At 36.7% G+C, this 25,033-nt stretch overlaps 1 protein-coding gene across 11 annotated transcripts in view; it reads left to right on the top strand.

The window, feature by feature from the left end:
* Positions 1–25,033, top strand: part of INSC (INSC spindle orientation adaptor protein) — a 138,624-nt gene that overhangs the window by 80,971 nt on the left and 32,620 nt on the right. For all 11 annotated transcript variants that reach the window (XM_040559282.1, XM_040559280.1, XM_040559275.1 and 8 more), the window contains one exon: positions 2,018–2,143. In XM_040559282.1, the coding sequence (XP_040415216.1) occupies positions 2,018–2,143 (126 nt within the window). The remainder of the gene's footprint in view (positions 1–2,017; positions 2,144–25,033) is intronic.

The following is a 25,033-nucleotide window of genomic DNA, read 5'->3' as shown; positions in this document are numbered from 1 at the left end:
GTGCACTGCAAGTTAATCTCCAAAGCAAGCAAAACTCAGTGCTGTTAGGTTTCTTTGGGTGGAACTGTTTACCCATTTGACCAATTTATATTTATTCCTATCAGATGGAGTAGTTCTGTCATCCTTGCAAAAGGCACAGGGGACAAAATTAGATAAAGGTGAATAATTTCTGGGGGATGCTGAGATTCCAGTAAAGTTTAGGGCAGCTGGGTGCTTTTGACAAGCCACAGAGTCAGGCACAGTATTTCCTGCCTATTTCACTTACAGCTCTCTAGATTCATTACCTGTGATCAACATTTTACAACTTGGTAATGGCATTCAGTGCACAAAATAAGCGGTTTGGATCTCCTCCTGACAAATGCAGTGATAAATCACTTCCTGTCCATCAGAGGCAAAAGCAAGGCACCCATTTGTCATAAAGAAGGCTTGAAGCTAATGTGCCAACATTACTTGAGCTTTACTAGTGTCATCCACAAACTTCTGCTTATTATAACCAAACTAGAGAATCAGATCTTCTCTGATCCCACTGAACTGTGAGGACTTTCGATCTAACAGTAAGACTCAAGAAATCCTAATTACCTCATGTTTGGGGACAATGCTGTACTTGGTCTTTTCTATATTTTTTAAATAGATAGTTTAATTACTACATGGGTGAAATACCGATAACTTTTTGTGGAAGGAAAAATGACAGTTTTTCTTGTTGGTGTACTGCCTTTTATTTTAAAGGCTCAGAAATGTCTTTGTGCAGCGGGCTATATATAGCAATACAAGACATAAAATAACTCAGATATACATGCACTTCTTACAATTCCACAAATAATTTTACTCTTAGCAAACCTTACTAAACCTCCTATTTTCACTGATTTCATAGAAATGACACAAATGTATGCAAAGACATAAAATTATATCCTGAAAATATACAGGTGTTAGTTTTGTCTAATTCTAATTTTATTTTAAATTAGTATCTATTTTTGTTAAACTGAGCAGATTATCTTACTCTATTATTCTCTACTATATTCCAGCAGAGAGAGTACAAAAATATGGAAATAGTTCTGAATTGTATTCTGGAGATTTTGTCAACACAACCTGTTGAGTTTCCAAATAACAAACTGTTAGGAGAAAAATTATTTCAGTAGATCTGAAAGATATTTTTATATAGATGCTACTTAAGCAGTCTTAGACTGAAGAGTGTATATTACACTTGGTCCATGATTCCAATTACAATTATTTCAGTCTTGCAATCTGAATATTTTAGACCAAGATCTTTCATCTGTGACTAATATTTTGAATGCTTTCTTTTTCACTGTGTTTGTTTGTATGTAATATATTGCATCTGTAGTCTACTTGATGGCATAACATTTTTAGGTAACACAGTCCATCAAAAAATTTGAAGTGCATGTATTGTATATATTTATCTTTCCATTTATTATGTGGCCTTTGCTAATATACTCATTTTTTTATTATATACTATATCTATAGAAAAATGTGTAAGAACTTAAGTTTTACGTGCTAGATGATGAGTATATGGATTATATATCTTTGTAGAACTTGACACCTATTTCGACATTTTCAGTAGCTCTTCAGCCATGTGATCTCTTTCATATTTTAACAATAGGCAAATACTGCATGGGTATCAGAAATGTAGAGGAATGTTAAATTCTAACAAATCTGTTTTAAACTAGTAGCATATGGTTGAACTATAAATTAAATATCACTCCAACCTTTGTCATTTTCACATGAATGTCAAGTTTAATTTAACTTGTGCTTGAAATTGGTAAAAGTCAGTCACTTAAGTACACCTCCCACTGAGGCTACATTACTTTTTCATCATTAAGTGTATAAGCATTAATCAGCTTGAGTCCTCTGTGTGAGCTTAACATCCTCTTTGTTGGTGTTTTGATGATAGCTAATTTGGATAAATTACTAAAGGAATCTACCCCTCCCCCTATGACAATCTCAATTAAATACTAGAGAAACATTCAGTGCCGCTTTTCTGATTTTTGCTTTTCCCCCACAGGAAGGAGGTGTAGTTGCTCTCTTTAAGATCTGTCGCCAGGATTGTTTCAGGTGCCTTTATCCGCAGACACTGAGAACATTGGCATCCATTTGTTGCGTAGAGGAAGGGATGCACCAGCTGGAAAAGGTAGGCGTTTCAGCATTTTTTGCTGACTGCTTCATAAAAAGAAGTCTCATCTTTAATCTCTTCTAGAAGTTGATAACTTTGTGGCATTTGATACAGTGCTTCATTCTATGCTCACTTTTTCTGTACTGAACACATCTTCAGTCTTTACAAAATTAGTCCCAGCAATAACATTATCCTATTCAGCTGTTTACACAAAAAAGCTTCTAAGAGAAGATAATTTCATAAAGCAGCCAAATATGTTAGTGACTACGTCAAAAACAAAGCAAAACAAAACAAACAACAACAAAAAAACTCAAACAGCTGTGGAAATAATAATTTCTGGACTCTAAGCTTCATACCAATTTTAATCCTTTTTCTGACACTCAGGTAGGTCATCTGTTTGTAGTACTGAGCTAACTTGTGGGAGTTGTGATTTCACAGAAAGAAGTGGGACAGATATAGAAGTCAGCCAATAAAAAAAAGTCTGCTAATCAGCAACAAGTCTCATAAAAGCCAATTTTAACCAGGAGGGAGAACATCAAAACATTATCCATATAAAATTGTATCAACTGCTTATACTTCATTCCTTTCTCACTCTTGTTATATATTGCTGTTTTGGAAAATGAACACTTCTCCTGGTCACTAAATCATGATCTCATCCTTCTGCATTTCATGTAACAGTCATCTTCCACAGCTGAATAATGGCCTCTTCAAGTTAATGATAAATGATTTCACTGCCACTTTACATTGATGTATCTTGTAATTTAGTGCCCAGAATTCAAGCAAACTATGGCAGAACATCTGCAGCAAAAAGCAAGTCTCTGAGCTTACAGTAAATGAAGATGACTTAAATTTTTTTTGACATAATGCTAGTTCAGACTGACACCAGAATCAGTCTAAAAGGATCTTTCATTATGTCCAAAATAATAGTGGAATTAATAGAGTTAGAGATGGAAAAGATTGATTAAACTCACCTGGTCCAATTCCTGGCAGTGTCAACATGCATTTAATGTGGCCCTTATCAAAGCTGATGAAACAAGTGATAACTCTCAAGCCTGTATGTCTTTGATATGCTCTAATGTTGGCCACAAGCAAAGTTGCTCAGGGCAAACTTTGTCACAATCAGGAATGAAGTAGTGTGTAAAGGAATTTTTAATGGAAATCCTTACTACTGATTTCAGTAGTTCACTTTCACCTGGGCATTCAGTCCTTAGAACATCTTTGTGAACATGAGGGTCTGGACATTAATCCTACTCATCTGACTGAACAGGTAAAGGTTTATAGCAGGACTATTTGGATATCACTTTGTGAACTTTTTTTTTTGCCTAAAATTGTGTTCCTTAGGATCCATATGTTATGTTGGTCCAGTACATTTCTGGGTTTCTTGGAGGGAGAATGGGATATTTCATACATCAAAAGAAACAAAGAACTTTTCTCTAAATGAAGTTAATGTCCCTCCAAGTGCTACTGGAATTCGAACAGCACAGGCCAGTACAATGCGATGTCATCTGTAAATATCTTTCAGCTGGTGGGTGTCCAGGTTTGCCAGTTTATAGAGATGAGGGAGGAAAACACGTAAGAAAATTTTACTGTTTTGCACCATTCTTGTACACGTATTTAGAAGAAACATCATGTTCTGATTGTAGCAAATCAATGGAAAGTGTACCAAATGAGAAGACCAGTATTTTGACATGAACGCCAAATTGGGTTTTAATATTGTCTTTAAATAAGAATGATATTATTCTTTTAAAATTTGAAGTACTCTTGCAAAGAACAAAAAGGAGGACTATCAATATTAGCATTTCTGTTGTTACAAAAATAACCATTTCTTATCTGACAAAAAGGGCTGCTTCTATTATTCAGCTATGTATGTAGGTAGTGGTGAAGCATTTAATTTGCTCTAATGTGAATATCATTATGCCACCTAGTGCATTAAAACATCAGTGCAATTTGAACTGGATTTTTAATGACAAACTTCATTCAAACAAATAAAGCTTGGCCTTCAAGCAATTCAGATTAGGTAATACACGATTTTAAAAAACACCCCCCACACACTCCCAAACAACTGAAAAAAAAAAACCACCACCAACAACAACAAAAAACCACCTCGCTCCCTTTTGTATTTTTAATTAGATTTCACAGCCATTAAAGTGTTTAGAAGGCTACTTAAAAGCAAACAGCAAGAGCTATCATTTCTAATAGAACGTTTATCTAGGAGGTGGGCTAAAAGGAGGTGGTGTACTTTCTGCAGTAATTGCAGTGCTTAATTACTATAGACATTAGGAATATTGTTTATTTATCCAATGCTCTTTCATCTTGCCAGTTTTCTAGCAAGGCAGGGTAACAAGAACATCTGTGTTAAAGTAGACGGTTATTGAGAAAATTAAGTCAGTAGGATGTTTACTAGGCAATGCAAGCAGAGAGTTTTAACATTTTTCCTGGATTTAAAGAAAAATTAATATTAAGCTTTCTCTATAATTTGTGTATGTAATGTGAGTAACTTCTATACAGGGTTCAAACCATTTGTCCTGAGTGAATTTTTGGCTTTCATGTGGAAATACTGTCTTGGTTAACTAGTGAAGGGAAAGTATCAACTGAGTGCTCATTTCTGAAGATGTAGAAAACTGCCCATTTTAAGAAGGCATATTTTTCTCATTTTTTTTCAAGAATAATTATTATTCTTTCCAGTCACACATCTTTAAAGATATATATCTGCACTATTCTCTTACAGCACCCCTGAAAAACCCATTATTACTTCATTGTGATAAACAAGCTTATCTTTGCTCTAATTACAATTACCATGTAGTTGTTGCGATGATTAGCTTTTACTCTTTCAGATGAATCTACTTGGCTATATTTACAGTACTGCAAAATCAGTTGGTTAAAATACCAGTTTATAAGAGTTATTATTCCAATTGCAAGTACTTTTTTGACTTCTGGAAATGTACTGTTACTTTGTTGTACATTGAGGTACAGAGCTCCAGGAACAAAACAGTAACAAAATAGGCTTTTAATGTAGACAGATAACAAAGAAGTCCCCTTGCTTTGAGCACTGTGTGGAAATAAATTGAGATCTATGTAACTTGTGTTCCACAGGTAGTAGTTGCTGCTTCAAACTGCTTTAGAATATCTACTTGTTCAGTACATGTTAACTTGATAATCCACTGCTACACCAGCAGTGATCATTCTTGGGTCTCAGCTGCCTGAGCAGTCCCATTCAGAGAGGAGCGGACAGGTCAGAAGTGATCAGAATTGTTATCCTTCTCAATATTCCTCAGCTACCTGTCCTTGTACCCAAGAGAGCTTTGTCATTTGTCTTGTGGCCCTTGAACACACAGTTTTTAGGAGAAAGCTCACTGTATCAGAAAGGATGGTTACTCTTGGTTCACACATGCTAGAATTTAAGCAAAGAGATGATGTAGTACAGATAATGGATGCTACAGATAATGGATGCTACAGAAAATCATACTATAGATAATACATACTACAGATAACACTAACCTAATAGTTAATACAGAAAATCCCTAAAAAAACGGAAAAGAGTTTGAGGTGAGCATGAGTGGAAACTGAAGAATGGTGTTAGTACAATACATGGAGACCTATTTGTGTATCCAGTCCTGGTGATGTTTAGGACAGAAGTAGAATGATTTAGTGGGAGATTGGTTCTCAGCATGGACACTTGAGGTTTCTAGAGGGAAGAATATCTGGACCACGCAAAATGTGCTTTGAAAACTCAGCTTGATTTACTTCAAGGGTTTCCATGTAGGAAGGGTTCCCATGCAGGAAGGACTGTAGAAGGCATGGAGTTGGGCTAGATTAACATGTGTATTTCATGAAACTTAAGGTAAATAAAATTATCTTGGTATGTCTGATAATGTTATCCTGCAATTTACATTATGAATAACTGTACTTTAAATTTCACGTTCAGTGTCAAGACAAAAATTCTAAGATGCCTTTAACATGTAGTAGCCTTTCTTGGAAAAGGGGTATCTGAATACAATCATACATCTCAGCACATCATTTGCCTAAAGGATTTCTTCAATCCTTTCACTTCCTGAGGTTGCATTAGGCCCTTGTTTTGTAGAGTTGTTGGAACAATGAGTCTCCTGTATATATGCTGACATGAAGCCTCACTAAAGGCTGAAGACTCTGGCAGTTTCTGTGCTTTGCATCTATCCGTACAATGCTTCTTGACTGGTGTTAGAAGGCACAGCTTTTGAATTTTTGCTCTTTGCTGGAGATCAGTTATATCATCTTTACGAAGGTAAACTTCCTGCTGCAATAAAAGAACTGCAGAGTTAGCGCAGAAAAAGAGAGCAAATGGTGCAATGTGCTGCAATTTTTATTATGCCTGTGAAACATCATTATTACATTAAAAAGCTGAAACTCAGCTGGGACCTAGATCAAGGTACAACTGCCACAAAAATAATGATTTACAGAAATATTCATTTAAGCAGCTGCCTAAATATTAACACTGCAGTGTAAATTTGCTTGCACTATTTAAATTAGTTTAGAAAGCAAGACACCTGGAATCAACTCATTAAGAGAAGATATTCCAGAGAGACTGGTGACAACAGTTGTTACTTTAATAAAGCCTTTTTTTTTTTCTTTAACAAATAACAAACCTTTATTTCTGTGCTTTAAGTAAAATTGCCTAGACATAGTTTACAAATTGCTTTGAATCCTTTATTCAAAGCACATTAAATCAAATGACTTACTTCCAGAAAAAGAATCTAAAGAAAAGTGTAAAATTTTTTGAGATTGGGAAAATAAAAATTTCTTGAAGGCTTCTTAAATATGAGTGACCAAAAATCTGTTGTTCACAATGAAACCAGTCTGATTTGTAAGAACAACCATGCTCTAATAATTTCTATGTTACAGGTATGCAGTCTGTCAATCATGAGAAAGGGGCTTTTGTCAGTGAGCTCTTACTGGGAAATAAGTAAAATGTTTATTACAGAACTGAAAAATACAACTTGTTTATAGCTTTTGGGTGGATGTGAGTTGATATATTGAGTCTGAAATGAAGTTACTGTGGTTTTGACTGAGGCTAACATCTGAAACTGAAAGCTCAAGGTGATTAGAGCTGAATGAAGTAGTCTGTTGCATTAATTCTCAGCTGCTGAAACAACTGAGGTTTGTGTAGCTGAAGGATGAGACAAGTGAGAATCATGGAGAGTGATTTGATTATGAGGGCTATGGTCACCCTTTAACCACTTTTAAAGTTAGCTGGTGGCCTACATGTCATAGATTTTTTGGATTTCATTGTCAGAGCATGTGAATGCTCCACAACCTTGCATGTTTTTATTTTCCCAGTACCTAGTATGGTATAGAAATAACTTCATACTGTACAAGAAATCAGAAATCTGCCTGATCTGAATGAGCTATATAACTGCCTTCCTATTTGAATATTCCAAATGCAAAATACCAGGTGAAACCAAACATTAGTAATGGGCTCTTAGGAAAGGTGGATAAGATGTTCCCAGTGATTAGACAGACCCACAGATGGCTAGATTTAAAAGTGTATCTTGCAGGTTTTTTCTTTTAAAAAGTGCAGCGTAGTGTGCAGCTTTCTCAGAAGTAGTGAAACCTTGCTTTTTTGTTTTTGTTTGTTTTTTAATGGCATGTAGTGGCATATTACATTACCTATTACAGGCATATTACAAGACAGGTGGTAGGGGGATGGTTGGACCAGATGACCTTGGAGGTCTTTTCCAACCTTTATGATTCTATGATCTCCAGCAATGAGAATATCTCTGGAAGTTCAGAGGTTTGCCTCAGCATGTTCATCTCCCTCAGTCCCCAGGAAAGAACTTGTTAAAATTTCTTTTCTTTTCTTTTTTTTCAGATTAACCTGTAAAAACTTCTTATGGATATTTCAGAATTTTTGCAGCTGGTTAGTTTCAAGACAAGGGATTAGATGGGCCAATAAAATGATGAAAATTACATAGATATTTTATTCTCAAGTGAGCTAAATTCAAAAGATTAAAAGATCAGGATTTTTTTTTTTTTTTTAAGGAAAAGATTTTCAGGAAAAATCTGAGCTTATAATTGAGCTTTAGTCCATAGAAATTCTCATTTCATGCTATCTTGTTTCCTGAGTGAGACAGGGCAAGGCAGGACATTAAGAGAAAAATTAAGGATTTCTAGACGTCATTTGAAAGGGGTAAGTTGTTAAGGGGCCCTTCTTTTGTCTCTTTCCCACAAAAGCATAGTAACATGGAAAGTTATAATCCTTTTCTAGTTTTTCATGGCTCATGTTCTCAAGCATGTTCTTAACACTGTTTTATGAAGGGAATGTTATTTTTTCATTGTTCCCCAGGACAGTATTTGTTTACAAGAAAAACCTGAATCTTTATGGATGGGAAGAGACTTTCTGAATGCTTAAAATCACATAACACTGTCTCATGTGCTAAGAGCATGTGAGATGATTTAGATGGAAAGAGTTCAAGCAATGCATTCCTCTTACAGTACTGTAGCTGAAAAGTCACGTCTTCTGTTACACATACTGCACTTCTTGTGTGCAACAATGTTGTTTTGGCTCACCTTCCTTGGTCATTTGTAGCCAGACTTTGAAGTCGCGCTTGTGAAATTGCAAATAATAAGCAGGAACGGATAAAGAGATTTCTGCTCTTATCCTCTTCTGTCAAGATTCAGAACCTTTTGAAGACTAATTCAGGCAACTTTTGACACACAGTGCAGAGCGTACTGACACTTCATGTTATTGACAGCTGGAGCTGGGAACTGCGTCCTGCTGTTGTCACTGAGTAATTGTGTAGGTCATAGGAAGAGAATTAGGAGCTACGAGATAGAAATATGTCAGCCTTAAGGAAGAGTGTGGAAAACAACAGTTTCAAAATCTGCTTTTCACATAGATTTTCCTGATTATCAAAAAGGCATACTGAAAGGGCATATAGAAAGGCTACTGAAATATCAGTAGCTGAGTTTGTGGTACGATTAGATGATGTAAAGTTCTAGGCTTGCAGCTCTTTAATTTACTGGACCCTTCTTAGTAAAGCTGTTTAATTAATTGGCAGTGAAAAATGTGCTGGGTTTGGCAAATTACATTTCTGTCAAAGCCCCTGCAAGATTAATTAAATCATATCTGAGAGTGCAGGAACTGCCCTTTCTCAACTGCTGGCTTTGTATATATTAGGTGGTGTTTCAATTTTTACCTCCTGATTACACAGCTATATATACATAATTAGTAAATGTAAATTCTTTCAGCACAATACCAGGGAAGTGCAGCAAGACTTCTTAGGTCATTGCAGAATCTGACAATTCCCAAAAAACTCTTGGGGGGGAAATAATCAGATACACAAGGCTGCAGTTCTAGGGTAAAATGTTTTGGAAGTCATGGAAGGGACATGTTTCTGAATGTTGAAAAACAGCATGAAAAGATCATCTTGAAAAAAAGACTCTCAGATAATCTCTGCAGTATTTTTTATTCTGTTGAAAACTTGCCAGTTACATGGCAGGTTAAAATTTGTTTACTTTGTGGTAGTACCTATTTTATCATGCAGAGAGATGAACAAGTTTTTTTTCCTTTGACAGACTTATTTGAGAGTCATGGAATTGAATAAAGACAGACATGTTAGTGCAGGATTATGGGGCATTGCCTGATCTCTGTAGGAGAAAAGTATACACAAATGCTTTGGCTGAGGTCACTACCATTATTTCAATTGTGTTAAAATGACTAATTAAATTATAGTGGCTGTGTGGTTGTAGCCCTGATGGTCTAAGGAGATATGTATCAGTTGTTCTAATAAAAGGTATTACCTCTCCTTACAAACCTTGCTTCACTTTAATCATATTATAGATTTCAGAAGAGGGAGAAAGGAGCCAGAAAGCATACCACTAAAGATAAACATTTTGATAATACTGGTAAAGTAGGACAATGCGAGACTTAGCTAAGGAGTTGGTGAATAGCTGTTGTTTAGATGATAAATTTTGTTATTCAGTAGATCATTTAGATATCATGCATGGCCCAGACTGCAAACATATACATGTGCACTTAGCCTTTAGCATGTAATTTCATTGACAGCAAGAGAACAACTACATGTTTAAAATGTCAAGAGATGCATGTCTACTAGTCTGTTCAGGCTGCAATAAATTTCACAGAATAAACATTCTTTTGGCAATCATTGAACACGTCTTATAGAGTTGAGGAGCAAAGCAAAATTTTGAGTCAGGTCAAATAGAGCTTTTTGACAAACCTTCTCTGCTTTTTCAATAGAGGTGCAGCAGGCAGGCTATGAATTTATATATAAAGCTACCTATAAATTGATAACAAAAGGGAAAGCTGTTTTCTAACCCAACAATGAACATTTTAAGGCTTTCGCCTCTAGTGCAGATCTTTCCATGTCACCTACAGAATTAGGTTTTCTTCCCTTTGCTTCTAGTGGTGTATTCCTTAAGTATAGGTCTGTGGTAATAAAGCCACATGCGAATAAATAAATAAATAAATAAACAAATCATAGCAGTCAAGCAGCCCTGCCTGATTTGGGTTTTGTCATCTTTTTGGTAAGAGCTGATCAGGATGAGGCATTGCAGTGATACTTGGATATCGATAATGTGCTCAGAGCAAATCTTGCCACTGTTGTGTTGTATCTTGTCCAGTTCCAGAACACTGTTCACATAAAATGTGAGATGATAAAATTAGGTGTACTCAGGCCTTTGGTTTCCCCGTAAGATACAGTCACTGTAGGAGGAACAACCTCTTCTCATCTATGCCTCAGTTCTGTCTGTTTATACATCTATATTGTTTTAGCTGAGGTGCAGAAGAGTAAGACTCAGACTTTTTTCGTTGTGTTTTAAAAAATGTTTCATTGAAATACATTTTGAAAACTGAAAAAGAAAATCCCCAGACTATGCCAACTCACAGAGGTGAACACTTCACTGTGCAAGATCAAATTGGAGCAGTGCCTGTAGATTGCTCTTCCCTCCAACTTCATTTTGGAGATTTGAGCTGGTGCCAGGTTCCCACTCTGGACTTGTTTGGTTCCCATATAATTTACACATCGTTTTTTGTAGTCAGTTATGTTAGTATTTTATGCTATCTATTGATTTTATATTTCACTAAGTATTTTATTTAAAGCACTCCAAATAACTATAGATTTATGTTTCAAAAGTCACAATGTTAAGAGAATTTTATAAATGAAAAATAATTTGGAAATCATTAGATGATGATTTTTCTGTAAGGATTCAAAATAATCCTTAAAGCAGTGACAATGACCGGGGCAGCAAATGATCCATGAATGACGTCTGAAGAAATAGAAGCCAATGCAGCTAATGACAGGTGGGTTTTCCCTACGTAATAATAATAATAATAATTTATCAAGCAAATTTAATTTTAAGATGAAAGAAGCAGCTTACTCAGCTCCTAAACTGAAGGCAGAGATTAATGAGAATCAATTGAAGCATTTAAGAAGAGTGCAAGGAGAGAGCTATTTTGGACCTCAAACTTTCCTCTCCTCCCTTATAGAGGCAGAAAAGAAACTGGAGAAACATAGCCTTACAGAAAGATGTAGATGAGTAACTTTCATAATTTCTTTTCTCTATCAGCAAGAAATTGTTGCATTGCATACTTACATTAGTGATAATGCACATGTAAACATGTACTGAATGTTCTTATGTTGTACACATTAAATAGCTTAGATGTAGCCACGATGAAGTGTGAGGAGAGATCAGGGTGAAAATACTTATTCAAGGAGATAGATGCATTAGATAGCTTCTCTCTCACAAAATCTCTGCTGAAATTAGATACACTAGTCTAACTGACCCATCCTGCTACAGGCTTCATGACTCAGTTTTGCTCATGATTTTTGTGACTCATTAGAAAAGGCCAGAGAGGTCACTGCTCAGAGCCTTTGTTTCTTTTTTGGCTGACTTTCGAGCTTGCCTAAAACTCCACTGATTTCAGAGGACTCTGCATTGAAAAAAAAGTGTACCTACATAGATTTGTTTACAGAACATAGATTTGAGTGTCTTTGAAGGCTGCAAATTCAATACTAGCCTTACTTTGCATTCTAACGATGCTGGTACACTTATTGTCCTTCTTGAGCTTAACTTATGATTCTTGGAGCTTTCTAGTGCTTTATGTAGCTTCTTGGACATCTATTCTTGCATACATAATATTGACTTCAGATTTTTTTACACATTTAATTTTGAAGAATGGAGCTTTCACAGATGCACACTAGAAAGTAAAAGGAGAAAAACATTTCCTCCTTCATCTAACTACAACCTTCACCGAACACTGGAATTCCTCACTAGTATAAAACTGTACTTACAGAAATGATCAACCCCCATAAAAAAAAAAAAACACAAATCTCCTGGTTCCAGATGACTTACATTTCTTTTCTCCAGGGGACATAAAATGCCAGCTGGGACATAAAAAGCTGTCTGTTATCATCTGCTGGAGTTTTTAACTCATCTGTAAATAAGCTGGTCATACCTGATGATAACGTGATGGAGGCTGCCAGATAAAGTGACTGGTTTACCTTGATTTGGTAATGAATATTGACCATCTATTGGGGAGAGAGGACATGAGAGCACTGAAGAAAGTTGTTGCTCACAGGAGCATCCAGGTTCTGAGTTAGCTTCTCAGCTTGACCGCTTCCTTGGGCTTGTTTTTTAGTAGTAGCTCAAACTAGCAAAATACATAAACCTCAGCTTGCACTCAGCTTAGACCTTGGCTCATCTCCAAAACCACTTTTGTAATTCTTGTTCTCTTATGAGCTTTCCTCCCTTTCCTTGGGTTCAGAATGGAGTTAACAAGCCTCCTGCATCACAGCACCTCTCAGTGAGGCAGTAAGAGCCCTACTGTGACATGGGGTTTGGTGCAGGTGTAAACTAGGGAGCTTTTCTAGTCCCTGAATTGCAGCTGGATGGACTGAGGAACCTTTGCAAATCAGGTCCCAGAGAAGTGTCCCCAAATAGAGGCTCTGGATCTTGTTATTCAGACAGAAATTCACAAATTAGCCTTTTGTGAAATCTCATTTTATACATGTACAGTTGCTCGTGCTTTTTCTTTGTTTTCAACTAGTGCTTGCCAAAATTATTTTCAAAACGTGATTAAAAACCTCTTCTCTTTTTTTTTTTTTTTTTCCCTCTCCAATGTCTATCACTGCAACGAGCACTTTTCAAAACAGGGAAAGAGTACATACAGGAAACTTTTATGATAACAGCTTCAACCAATTCTGGCCACTATTACTTAAACTGTCTACCAGAATATTTGCTCAGTTTAAATAATGAGTGCTTAGCAGTTTCACTTTCTCACCCAAATGGCATTATCAAAATGCAAATTGATTTTTTTTTTTTTTTTTGTCAGTATCTGTATATTCTGACTCTATCTTGCTAACTGTTACTGGGAGCTGAATTTTTTCCTAGAGATAGTTGTAAGAGTACCAGAGGCAATCAAAGCCAGTCTCAGATAATTGGCTAATTAGCTGAAACTCGGTATCCATTCTTTCTGACATGTATTTTAAGTCAGGGCTGGAAGTACTGAATTACTTCAGTAAAGCATCCTGTGTGTGCTCCTAACAAAGATGGAAGGAGGTTAATTGTATAAATTGTTTCTTACCTTGTGTTTGCAGTGAGCTAAGAGCTACCATGTGACTTAGCTGAGGCTCACCCATGATATGTATGAGTCTCTTCATATTTCTTAAAACAGTGAAGGTTAAATAATAATTAATGGCAGGTGATGTAGAGGCCTGTTTGTGAGTCAGTATATATATATATATATATATATATATTATTATTTTTTTTTTTTTTTGCTGAGGCTTGTTTGCAGGAAACCACTTAGATCTGGCACTCTGCCTGATTTATACTAAAACTTTCATGTTTCATAAACCATCTTCGAAAACATTTAATGAGCTGTTGGAAAAACAATCTTATCCCTTTAAGATAATCATGTTTTTGAAAAGCTAAGCATCTGACAGTATTGCTCATATAATGACTGTCTTTCTTCTGTCATTCAAGTCACAGATAACAGCTCTTTCACTGACTATTCCTTCCCTTGCCACTATTTTTTAAAGCTTTTCCTTTACTGAGGGCTGTAGAGTTTGCTCATGCAGTTTCTCAAGCTCTTGGGAGACAGAAAAGAACATAAATGTTCTGGTTTCCTGGAGGTAGGACCGTATCCTTCTCCTGTTGCATTGAAGGAGGCCACGCCAGATCAACTGTTAACAGAAAGACAGGGATTTTCCAGCTTTGTTATAGCACAAAATGATTTATTAACCTGATCTTCCCATCTGTGACGTTTTCTTTACGTCCACAGGCTTATGTTTGATAGCCACATATCTATTTAAAGAGCAGGTAGATAGTTGTTTTATCTTGTTGCTGTTTTTAATGTGATTTAATATGTAGGCATAATGGGAGCAACTACGTGGGTGATAGCTATTCCTGCAGAGTTTGCTGTCTGCATGCTGAGAAGAGAGCTCTAGCAGGGTTGTTGTAGTAGAGGAAAATGTTGCCTCTGTTTTGATCTTCTTTTGCAGCTACTTTTATTTCCAACCCTGGTGAATCTTCTGAACTGAGCAGTTTGCCTTTCTTCTTTCTGCTATTTCTCCTTAACCAAAACCAGACACTTGTGAGTTTTTTTTAGTGCAGGAACATCCAGGCTTCAGGGCACTGGGCTTGTATATTGCCTCCAGACCTGCAATACAGACCTGTTGGTACTAGTGATTTATCTGGTTGTGGGAAGAACTGAAGGTCAGGTAAATTTTGAGTCTTGCTGTTTGCTCTGTTGATTTCCCTGGTTTATTGTATAGCCTCTTTCTTTCTACCTGTTACATCTTCTTTGTCCTAGAGGGGCCTGAACTTCAACACTGCTTATATGTTCTCCATTTTTACCCACCATAATACAACCAATAATACAACCAATGTTGGCAGTCACATATGTCTCGGTTTACAGGAAAATGTCTCAGAATATGGCAGAACTCCAGAAAGCATTTTGGATTTATTTTAGAAGGCTGAGATCCTTTCAAAGACTGATGTCTATAGAAACTTCTGTATTTACCAACACCACTGACTGACTACCAGATAAGAGCATGGAGGAGTGAGAGGAAAGACTAGAAAGCTTATAAAGTAGGCTTTGTAAACACTGAGACTTTGATTCCCCTGTCTTCAGCAACTTGAAACATTTGTGGATATATCAGTTCAATCTAATGATTAGTATGAGAAAGGATTCCAGTATGGAAAGATAGCATAAAATTTCCTCATAACTGTCTTTTGCCTGTAAGAATTTTTCATGTTTAATGTAAGCTTTCAAAATCTTCCATTAAGACAGAAAACTGTCTTACTATTTGTTTATCAGAGGCCTGAGAAAAGGACATGCAGCAAAATCTGAGAGCAGGGATGCTGCGAAGCAGACAAACTAAAGGTAACTACAATGCCTGTCTACGATTTTCAAAAGTGATTCATAACATTAAACTTTTCAGTACTTTGATTCCAGCTTAACTCACCTAAATGAAATCTGGTATCTAGCAAGTTGTTGCTATCCACCTACTATCGAATGGAAATTACATCCATTCCATTAAACTAAAACTTAATTGTTATTAAATTCAAAGATAGGCTGATTCTGTATTTTCAGCATTACTGCCATCCTTCAGATGTGCACACAATTTGAGAAAACTCTTTAAAAGTGTTGTTAAGGTCACCTATGGATTTTGGTAGTGTTTTGTGGTAGTTATGCTGTGTTAACAAAGCACTTTAGAAGGAGATAGGTGTTACTGTCCCTTCAGAGGTTAAAAAAAAAAAAAAAAAGTTCAAAATAGGGTAATAAGCTGATTATCAGTGAGCATGGAGGAGAAGTTCCAGTCAGAGGGCTAGGGATCTTATTCAAGTAGAAGATCAGGGAAAGAATCTAAGCACTTGTGCATTTGAGCCCTTTACCTGCAGTGTTCTAGGATAAATTAAATCATCCTTGAATTTGTCTCTAAAAGGGTTATCCTATGGAATTTTAGGGACGTAAAAAATGAGTGATAATCTCTGAATACGTCTTGACAACTTCACAAATACGAACTATGACTGACTCATGCAGTGTAATCTACGTATTGCATTATACAACAGTGGCACCCAGTGGAGGCTGGAATAAGAGCAGGTTTTCCACTGCTGGCTGCTTGGTAAGGCTTGCCCAAATCTATCTCATGTTTAGTGCTAAAAGCATTGATTTGTAAGGTAGGTTTATGAGTTACCAAAGCTATGCATAACTTAAGTGTTCTCCTAAATCAAATACTCCTATCTGTCAACTGGGATTTACATTTGATATGTTTAGGCTATTTGAGCATTTATAGATCTATACAGAACAAACTCTTAATAGCTTCACTGAATGCAAAATCATGTTGTTAACAAATCCTCTCGTCTCCCAAAAGTGAAGCATTAATGCACTCAAAGTATTGCAGGTAAAAGCAGTTTTTAAAGGAGAATAATATAATTTCTTTTGGTCTGTACCTCAGTCAAAACTTTGTCTCTTTTAAAGAAGATAACTGCTAAAGTAGTTTGACTTATTGCCCCCAATAGTTCAATCTTGTAGAAAATACAACCTGGTGAAACTCTATGGCCCTGTTTACACCAGTGAGCACTCTGTTTCTGTTACACCTCTAGAGTAGCTGTAGAATGAGAAGAGGTGGGTAGTAAGAAAGGGGCCCTTTTTCCTGCTGGATAGACCTTCTGCTTTAGCAACATTAGTTAAAAACCCTAGCCCTTGAGCAACATCTTGTTCAAGAGCATCCTGGGAAGTGGAGCAAAAATGCCCTCTACTCCTACTGCCCTGCAAGTACAGCTTGAAAAGCAGCAGTAGAAGCTGCAAAATCTTGGAGAGAAAGTGAAGAGCAGCATGTGTGCATGGAGGTGAGGGAGAATAGAAGGAAAGCATGGCTCCTGATTCACTCTGTCTGGGTGTTGATGCAATAGTCCAAATAATAGTAAGGTGTGTGAGAGAGGAGGGAGAAGCGGAAGGCCAGACGTGTGTCGTGTAGTTGGGAAGGGGACCATATTTTAATGTTTTAGATTCAAGCAATGCTGAATGTGGCACCACCAAGAATAAATATACATTGACGGTAGGCTGTCAGCAGATTAAATCCCAGTAATATGAAGTCCCTGATATGCAACAATGTGCATGGAATGTCAGATTTCCTTAAAGAATATATAATATACTGTGAGGCTGGTCCACATGCTCCTCCATGGGGAATGAGGCTATATGTATCATCTTCTGCCTGTTGCCTTCTTGGAATGATGTGGTTTGAATTGTTGTGGTGAAAAAGTGTCTGGGAGTAAGTGATTTGTATTGCCAAAGAGAACTTTATGGATTGGCATAATGTTCCCGTGTACTTAGCGCTGTTGAGCTCAGATTTCAATCTCAGGTTGCGTGCCTACACAGTGCCTGATATTATCAGGAAGATGATTAATGAGGAGGATGATCTGAGTTCCTCAAATTTTCATCTTTTACTGGCTTAGTAGAGGCCAGTAAATCCTCCTTTTTTTTTTTTTTTTTTTTTTCCTTTTCCCTCACCTTCCTTGATTTATTTTTAACATTTCATTGTAAACACTGGGTGCTTTGGCATTTTGGGTTTGTAGGAATTATTTTAAATTTCCAAGGAAAGATTGGATGCAGGGAAGCACATTCAAGTAATTGTTGTTTTGCAGTCAAAAATAAGTTTATGAAAGAGAATGACAAGTTGTCCTAGTTTATTTACACACTTTGGAATTGTATTCATAGGGACGAAAGGCATTAGGCAGAAGAAGCAGCTTAGTAAGTGCATGCTCTGTCACTGTTAGAGTACTCTATTTTGCAAGCAAGGACCAAGACAACTTGCAAGTAAGTCACCAGGACTTACTGCTGATTAGTTTTCTATTCAGTGTAAAATACACTCTCCTAATTTCTGGAAGAATGACTACTTTTTTAATGATAATAGGTAGCATCATTACAATGGCATTTATCCAAGCATTATGTGGAGGTAGGTAAGTAGATCTTTACTTTATAGCACAGGATGTGAGACTAAAATTAAATCACTCAGGAATAAAAAGCTACCTCAAATTTGTGCCTTGAACTTCATGGCTGAGAGATACATTATGTTGTACTACCATCTAGATTGAGGAAAGAATTATAATGAAAGTGAAAGCAAATCTTAGCAGTTTAAATATGCTTAAATTTATTTTTGGAACTAGAGGCTTGATTTGATCTGAGCAAAATTAATATAAGGTGTAAAGCATAAGATGTCTTTCTTTGTGACTCACTAAAGATTGCTCCCATGTCTTTTGGAAGGAGAGCCAGGTTGCATGATCCCGCTTAGGAAATTTACATGGATAAAACCATGTTTTTCCTGACCTCCTGCTCCTGTGAGAGGAATATGTTGTATGTGTTTAAGGCTGTGACAAACTGCTTTTCCCCTTATTCAGAAGGGGATTTTCAAGGAATTGTGTCCAGGGAACTGGCATTGATTGAATTCCCCAGCCCCTGGCACCTCTGCGCTGCTACTTCAGGTTAAGTACACTCTACACGTTTACTGGCTTTGCCATCTAAATTGTATTGCAAATGATGTTGATGTTACTCTGAGTAAGACATCTGTGTGCTGTTCCCCTTCAGTTAATCTTCCCTCACAGCAGCAAAGACTCAAGCTCCTTTAAACATGAAATAATACACTTCCATGTCATTTCTGGCACAGTTTTACCACTTCTTTGCTAGAAGGATTTCTTGCTTGTATGAACCAGTTAAAAGACTTGCCACAAAATGTTATATGGAGAAGATAAAGCACTTAGAACCTAGAGCACTGAAGAGAGCACTAGGACAAAGTCCAGTTAATCAGATGAAGACTTTCATCCCCAAAAAAGGACAGGTTATTGGGACATACTTATATAATTACAATTGATTTTTCTCGCAGAGAAAAAAGAAAAAACAAATACGCAAAGTATGGCAGTTGCTGAAAGTGGAAAGGGAAGTTATTTTAAGTAGAGATGACTGCCTTTTTTCTTTCATTTTTCCTCTTGGTTTTTATAGAAACCTATGAGTGCTGATTTTTAATCTTAAAAATAAGCTAGTCAGAGTAAGTCTATACTAATAAAAAGTATTTTGGTGATACTTGAGAGGGAAAAACCATGGAGAGATAGGAAAGGATGTAACAATCAAATACCTTTTCAGTAAAATGTATTAAGATTTAAAATTGAATTAAGAAAGATCAGTTGCTCAAGCTCATTGAAAGGTGACTGATTAGATTTTTTTTTTTTAAAGCAGAATGCTTTGTGGCCAACTGTTCTGAACAGAAGCATGATTATGCTTTCCTTTAAAATCCCTCAGGCTTGGCACAGGTACTGTCTTGCATTTGCCTCAGCTATTCACCTTGTTTTGTAGTGGCTTCTGTATATTAGCTCTGGTTAATTGTGCTCTTCATTAAGACAAACAAGGATCTAAGCCATAGGTGTTGATAAAAGGAATGGAAATCAGCAGTTAATCAGAAGCAAATATGTTGTTTCTGAAATTCCCTGAAAGTGTTAGAAAAGATGTTTTACAAAGCAACTTTAAAAGCACTTTAGAAAAAGACTTTGACACCCCACTCCCTGATATGTTGCTCTGCTGACGTCTGAGTGCTGTAATAAAAATATGTTCTATTTAGGGTCTAAATGTTAAATGTTAAACGTTGTCTAAATGTTGTACTCTAAAATTGTTAATCAGTCATTATAACATCCAAGAATTATGTAACAGTGCCAGGAAAGATGAGCAAGGTGCATGCACGTATGAGTGGGACCCTGCTGTATTGGGACTGTGACATATCCAGTACACATCTAGTAAACTTTCTGATACTTAATAGATTTTGCAACCAATGAAATTTCATATTGTTGTGACAAATTTCTGCTCCTGTTTTTTCAGGAAGAACTGTTAGAAGGTGATGAGTGAAAGCATTTAATTAAAGTACTTCAACCCTTATTGTTGCTGCTATCTTTGCTATAGGCATTATGGAAATTATTTTGATGTCAAACAATATGGCAATTAATGCTGTTGGTATTTGATTTTGGTATTAGGAAAAAGCATAGTCATGGACCTATGATGCTAGGCACTGTATGTACACACACATGCACGCAGTCTGTCACAAAAACTGACAGTTCTATAAATATTTTGAAAATAACCCCACAATTGTTTAATGCAACAATTGTTGGCTAGTTTGTTAAACAGAGGTTTATAGCAGACACTATGAACAGAACATTTCCAGGCGTCCAGACAGTCTGAGGTTACTTGTAAATGTTAAGAGCTATAATGAAATTTTGGACAGCATAGCATGTTGAACAATTTTTAGCTTGACTATGTTTTGATTCTGTGGAGATCTACGATTGACCCTGAACTTCACTAGGGAACAATCAGACTTGTTTGTCATAAGATTAACATGTCTGAAATGCAGGGAACTACTATTCTGTGTGAAACTAAGCCTGTTGCATGCTCTTTGTGCATAAAGTGAGAGAGATGGCGGTTCTTAGCACACCAGACTCAGACCAAGACAAATTTTTGAATGATTTTTAGTAGATCATCCCTTCTTCTGAAGTAAGTTGTATGTAGAGGTAAAGAGAGAATGTATAAGAGACAGTGGCCTGGAATTTTTGTTTGGAGGCTACTAATATAGTGGTAAACAGTAACAAGATGTGCAAGATTTATTTTTGTGAATACTTGCACATCTTCCCCCTTAGATCCTTGCTGACTTTGGCATCTCGTGTATTTTGAGTCTTGCTTTGTATAGCCTATTTTCTTCATCAGACATAGTCAAAGACTAAATATCCAAAATATACTGAATTCATCTCTAGTAAAACCAGTGTAATTTACATAACACAAACTTTGTGCTGGCATTTCCCTGGCAGTTGCTATCATTGTTTGCAATGCTAACTCAGTCTCATTGCAATGCTTTTCTCAGGAGAGGGAAGGATGTGGCCAGGGCTCTTCCTGCTGCCCAGTAAAGAAAACCATGTACCATACCTAGACACAGCTGAACTGTCAGGGCTGGCTGAAAGCACTGCCAATTCTTCCTTTTGTTCTCTACCATATCTACAATTGAATTGTGAAAATATTTGTTTGAATATTTTATTTACAATCTGAATTATTCTAAAATAAACTCCTAAGAAAATGACATTTACTATGTAAGCCCTATTGGAAAGGGAGACTACAGTGCAAGAATGTATTAGGAGAGAGTCGTGTGAGCCACGTTTTTTTGCTGTATAGCAAGGCATAGCCCCTCAAAACAGCATTTCCCCTGTACTCGGCTCTGGTGAGGTCGCACCTCAAGTACGGTGTTCAGTTTTGGCCCCCTCACTACAAGAAGAACATCGAGGTGCTTGAGTGTGTCCAGAGAAGGAGAACAAAGCTGGTGAGGGGTCTGGAGAACAGGTCTTACGAGGAGCGGCTGAGGGAGCTGGGATTGTTCAGCCTGGAGAAGAGGAGGCTCAGGGGCGACCTTATCGCACTCTACAGGTACCTTAAAAGAAGCTGTAGTGAGGTGGGGGTTGGTCTATTCTCCCACATGCCCGGTGACAGTATAAGGGGGAATGGGCTAAAGTTGCGCCAGGAGAAGTTTAGGTTGGATATTAGGAACAAGTTCTTTACCGAAGGGGTTGTTAGGCATTGGAATAGGCTGCCCAGGGAAGCAGTTGAGTCACCATCCCTGGAGGTCTCTGAAAGACGTTTAGATTTAGAGCTTAGTGATATTGTTTAGTGGAGGACTTGTTAGTGTTAGGTCAGAGGTTGGACTAGGTGATCTTGGAGGTCTCTTCCAACCTAAATGATTCTGTGATTTTCTTCCTCCCAGACTCTTCAATCTTTAGCAGAATTTGAACTACTACTACTACTCGGAGTTTGGTATACTTTGAGCTTGGGTTATGCTCTTCGGACACAAGGGCCTATTACTTATGATTTCAGAGTGACATGTTTATCCCACTGTTTTCCAGTTGTCACACCTCTCTAATATCTCCTCTAGCTATTAGAGGATGTTATCTGTGCTGCATAAATTCTTGCATAACTTGTGGACTGGCAGGTGGCAGGATGAAGCCTGATCATATGTAATTTTTAGCCACAGTTTGGGCTTTACCCATCTGAAAGACTAGGTTGGTTTGGAATGCAAAATCTGTTTTTATTGCTTATGTGAAGTGAGCCTTGAGTGTTATCAGGGAATTGTAATATTTAGTTGCTATAATTACTAGGTTCCTTTAATCATAACATCTCTTGTGAGTATTATTCTAAGACTAAGCAAAATGGATCATAGATTAGGGATGCTATTAAAAACAAACAAACAAACAAACATACATTGATTGGGTGACAGAATCAGTGCAGTATTTGGGACTTTCCTCAACAGCCTGCTTATTTTCTTAGATCTAACTTCTTTGTTAAAATATCTTAAATTGACATTTTATTTTTGCCATAACTTAATGCTTACACTTTTTATTCCATCTAAAATAACTGAAGAGGATCCTCGGCTAGTGAACCTGGAATCTGCTCAGTAAGTAGATTTCAGTGAGTTCTGTCATGGTTTTCTGATGGAATAGAATAGTTCAGTTAGAAGGGACTTACTGAGGTCATCAAATCCAACTGCCTGATCACTTCAGGGCTAACCAAAAGTTAAAGCTTATTGAAGGCATTATCCAAATGGCTCTGGAACACTGAGAGGTGCGGGGCATCAACTACCTTGCTAGGAAGTCTGTCCCAGTGTTTGACTGCTCTTATGGTAAAGACATTTTTCCTTATACTTAGTCTGAACTCCCCCCGATGCAGCTTTGTGTTGTTACCATGCATCCTATCATTCCTTACCAGGGAGAGAAGATTGGCACCTTCCTCTCCATTTCCCCTTCTCAGGGAAGGATGTGAGATAAGTTTATGGTAAGAATCCTGATTTGCAAATATGATTTTGAATGCAGATTGGAACTGCCCCTGTGTCAAAGTACTATGTTGTAGGTACCTTTTTTTTTTTTTTTTTTTTCTGAAATAATCTCTGTTGGAAGTATAACCAAATTTCTGGGTTTGTTCCTTCTTCAGTGTGACATTCAAACACTAGCTTAGCTTTAAGTATGTGTTTTAGCCCTGATAAGGATGTTCATTTGTGTTGAGATCTAGTAAGGCAGCAAACAATATTAAGTAGAAGAAAAATCAACTTTCAACTGGTAAAAAGATTCCGGTTTGTCAGCATGTTAGCATTGTCCCTATTTCTTTTGGTACAGAGTCAATACAGCAACTGTATTTGACCAAAGAGCAGTACTGGGAGATGTTAATGGAGAGAAAAAACTCTGAGATAATTTTCTCTGATGGTTTGTAGTAGACCTCTGACTGCTCATAAAGAGTCCATGCAAACAGCTGATCCTGAACTTGAATTTCTTATGCTTAAAGCAATTCTGAAATTATTTTATTGCCACCATAGTCACAGAAATAAATTGGTGCTTGTAAGAGACCCAAGGAGATTTTTCTGTCAGGAGAGAAATCTTAGGATGAAATAGCTTGAGTCTGTTGCAGCCAGTAAAGTTCCATCAATTTTCAACAGATAAAAACTGCTACTTTTTTATTTATTTATTTATTTTAAATTCTTGTTCAAATAAGTGTAGCAATTTCCTCTGTTGTTATTACAACACAAATGGACTCTTACTGAGTTGCTCCCTGGAAGTTTTATAGCTAAAGTGCTGTGAGTGTTTTCATTATAAATGGCTATCATAAAGCTCTACAACTTGCTTGTAAAAATTCTCTGCCAATGAAAATCTTGCACATACAAGGTCATTTCTGGAGCTAATTTATTTAAATTAATTTATTAAAGTAATTGAACAGCAATTGTGCAGTAACAAATGTAGCAAATGATTTTTTTAATGCTTGGTGCCTCATAGTGCTTTTCTTAAAAACAACAGTTTGAGAGAACAATACAGGTGAAGCACTAAGACCTTTTTGGCAGTTGTGTGTGTTTAGACATAAAACCTTTTAATTTTGAACAATCTGCTGTATATATTTAATACATTCTATTAAGTGTCCTGTAGTTAAGGTGTGTTTAATTAGTGTACATGTGATTCAAAAACCATAGAAACCTTGCATTTTGTGGAGTATGGATATTTTTAAGCTAAATTGAGACCCTTGAAATGAGAAATATTTGCAGAAAAATTGTTTACATAAGGATCTGTTTCTGAATGCATTTGCAGAATCTCGTATTTAAAGTAACAGTAAAAAGCAAACCACCATCCTGTGTTATTTCCATTGCTTATTCACTCTCTCTGACTGCTCTAATGTAATTAGAACTGTTTTCTGTAAAATCTGTTTTCTGCTGTGGTGGTTTCATTGCCACCCCCCGAGCACAGGATAGGTTTGTTTGTTTCTGCCTTCATGGTACAGTGTTCTACTGACCCGTTCTAGAATTTTAATCTGATGAGAGAAGTTGTATGTGAAGTTATGGTAATAATTATTAATTATAAGCTCTTTTATCAACTTGATAGCCTATCATGTTAGGGTTTGAAAGTTTTGACTTAAACACGTCCACGTTTCTAGCAGGAAGATTGTCAGGAACTTTTTGGTAAGGTAATAAAGATGCTGTGAAGAGTTGGACTAGCTGATAATGACTGATTTGCTGGCTGTGACCCCCATGTTGCACTTTTGGATAGAGGCACTTTCTCATTATTGTAATAGATGAAGAGGATCCTCTAAAAATGTGATATGCATGTGTTATTTTTTTCTCATGAAGAGGTGCAGTAACACTTCTTAAAAATAAAATTCATATCACACCAAAAACTAAGTGATACAATATAATCAAACATGTTGAAAGTGTATTCTTGTTTGTAAATGCCAGACACCAGGTGTTTGAGAATATGCCCTCATGCCATGAAGTGTCTGTGACATTATTTATTTAAAACTAGATCATTGGAGCATGTTTTTTTTTCAGTGAGCACATATTTTCTGGAGTGCCCTGCTATGCATAA

Source organism: Cygnus olor, chromosome 5, assembly GCF_009769625.2.
Source record: "Cygnus olor isolate bCygOlo1 chromosome 5, bCygOlo1.pri.v2, whole genome shotgun sequence".
NCBI lineage: Eukaryota > Metazoa > Chordata > Aves > Anseriformes > Anatidae > Cygnus > Cygnus olor.
This window is presented reverse-complemented; position numbering and strand designations above follow the sequence as displayed.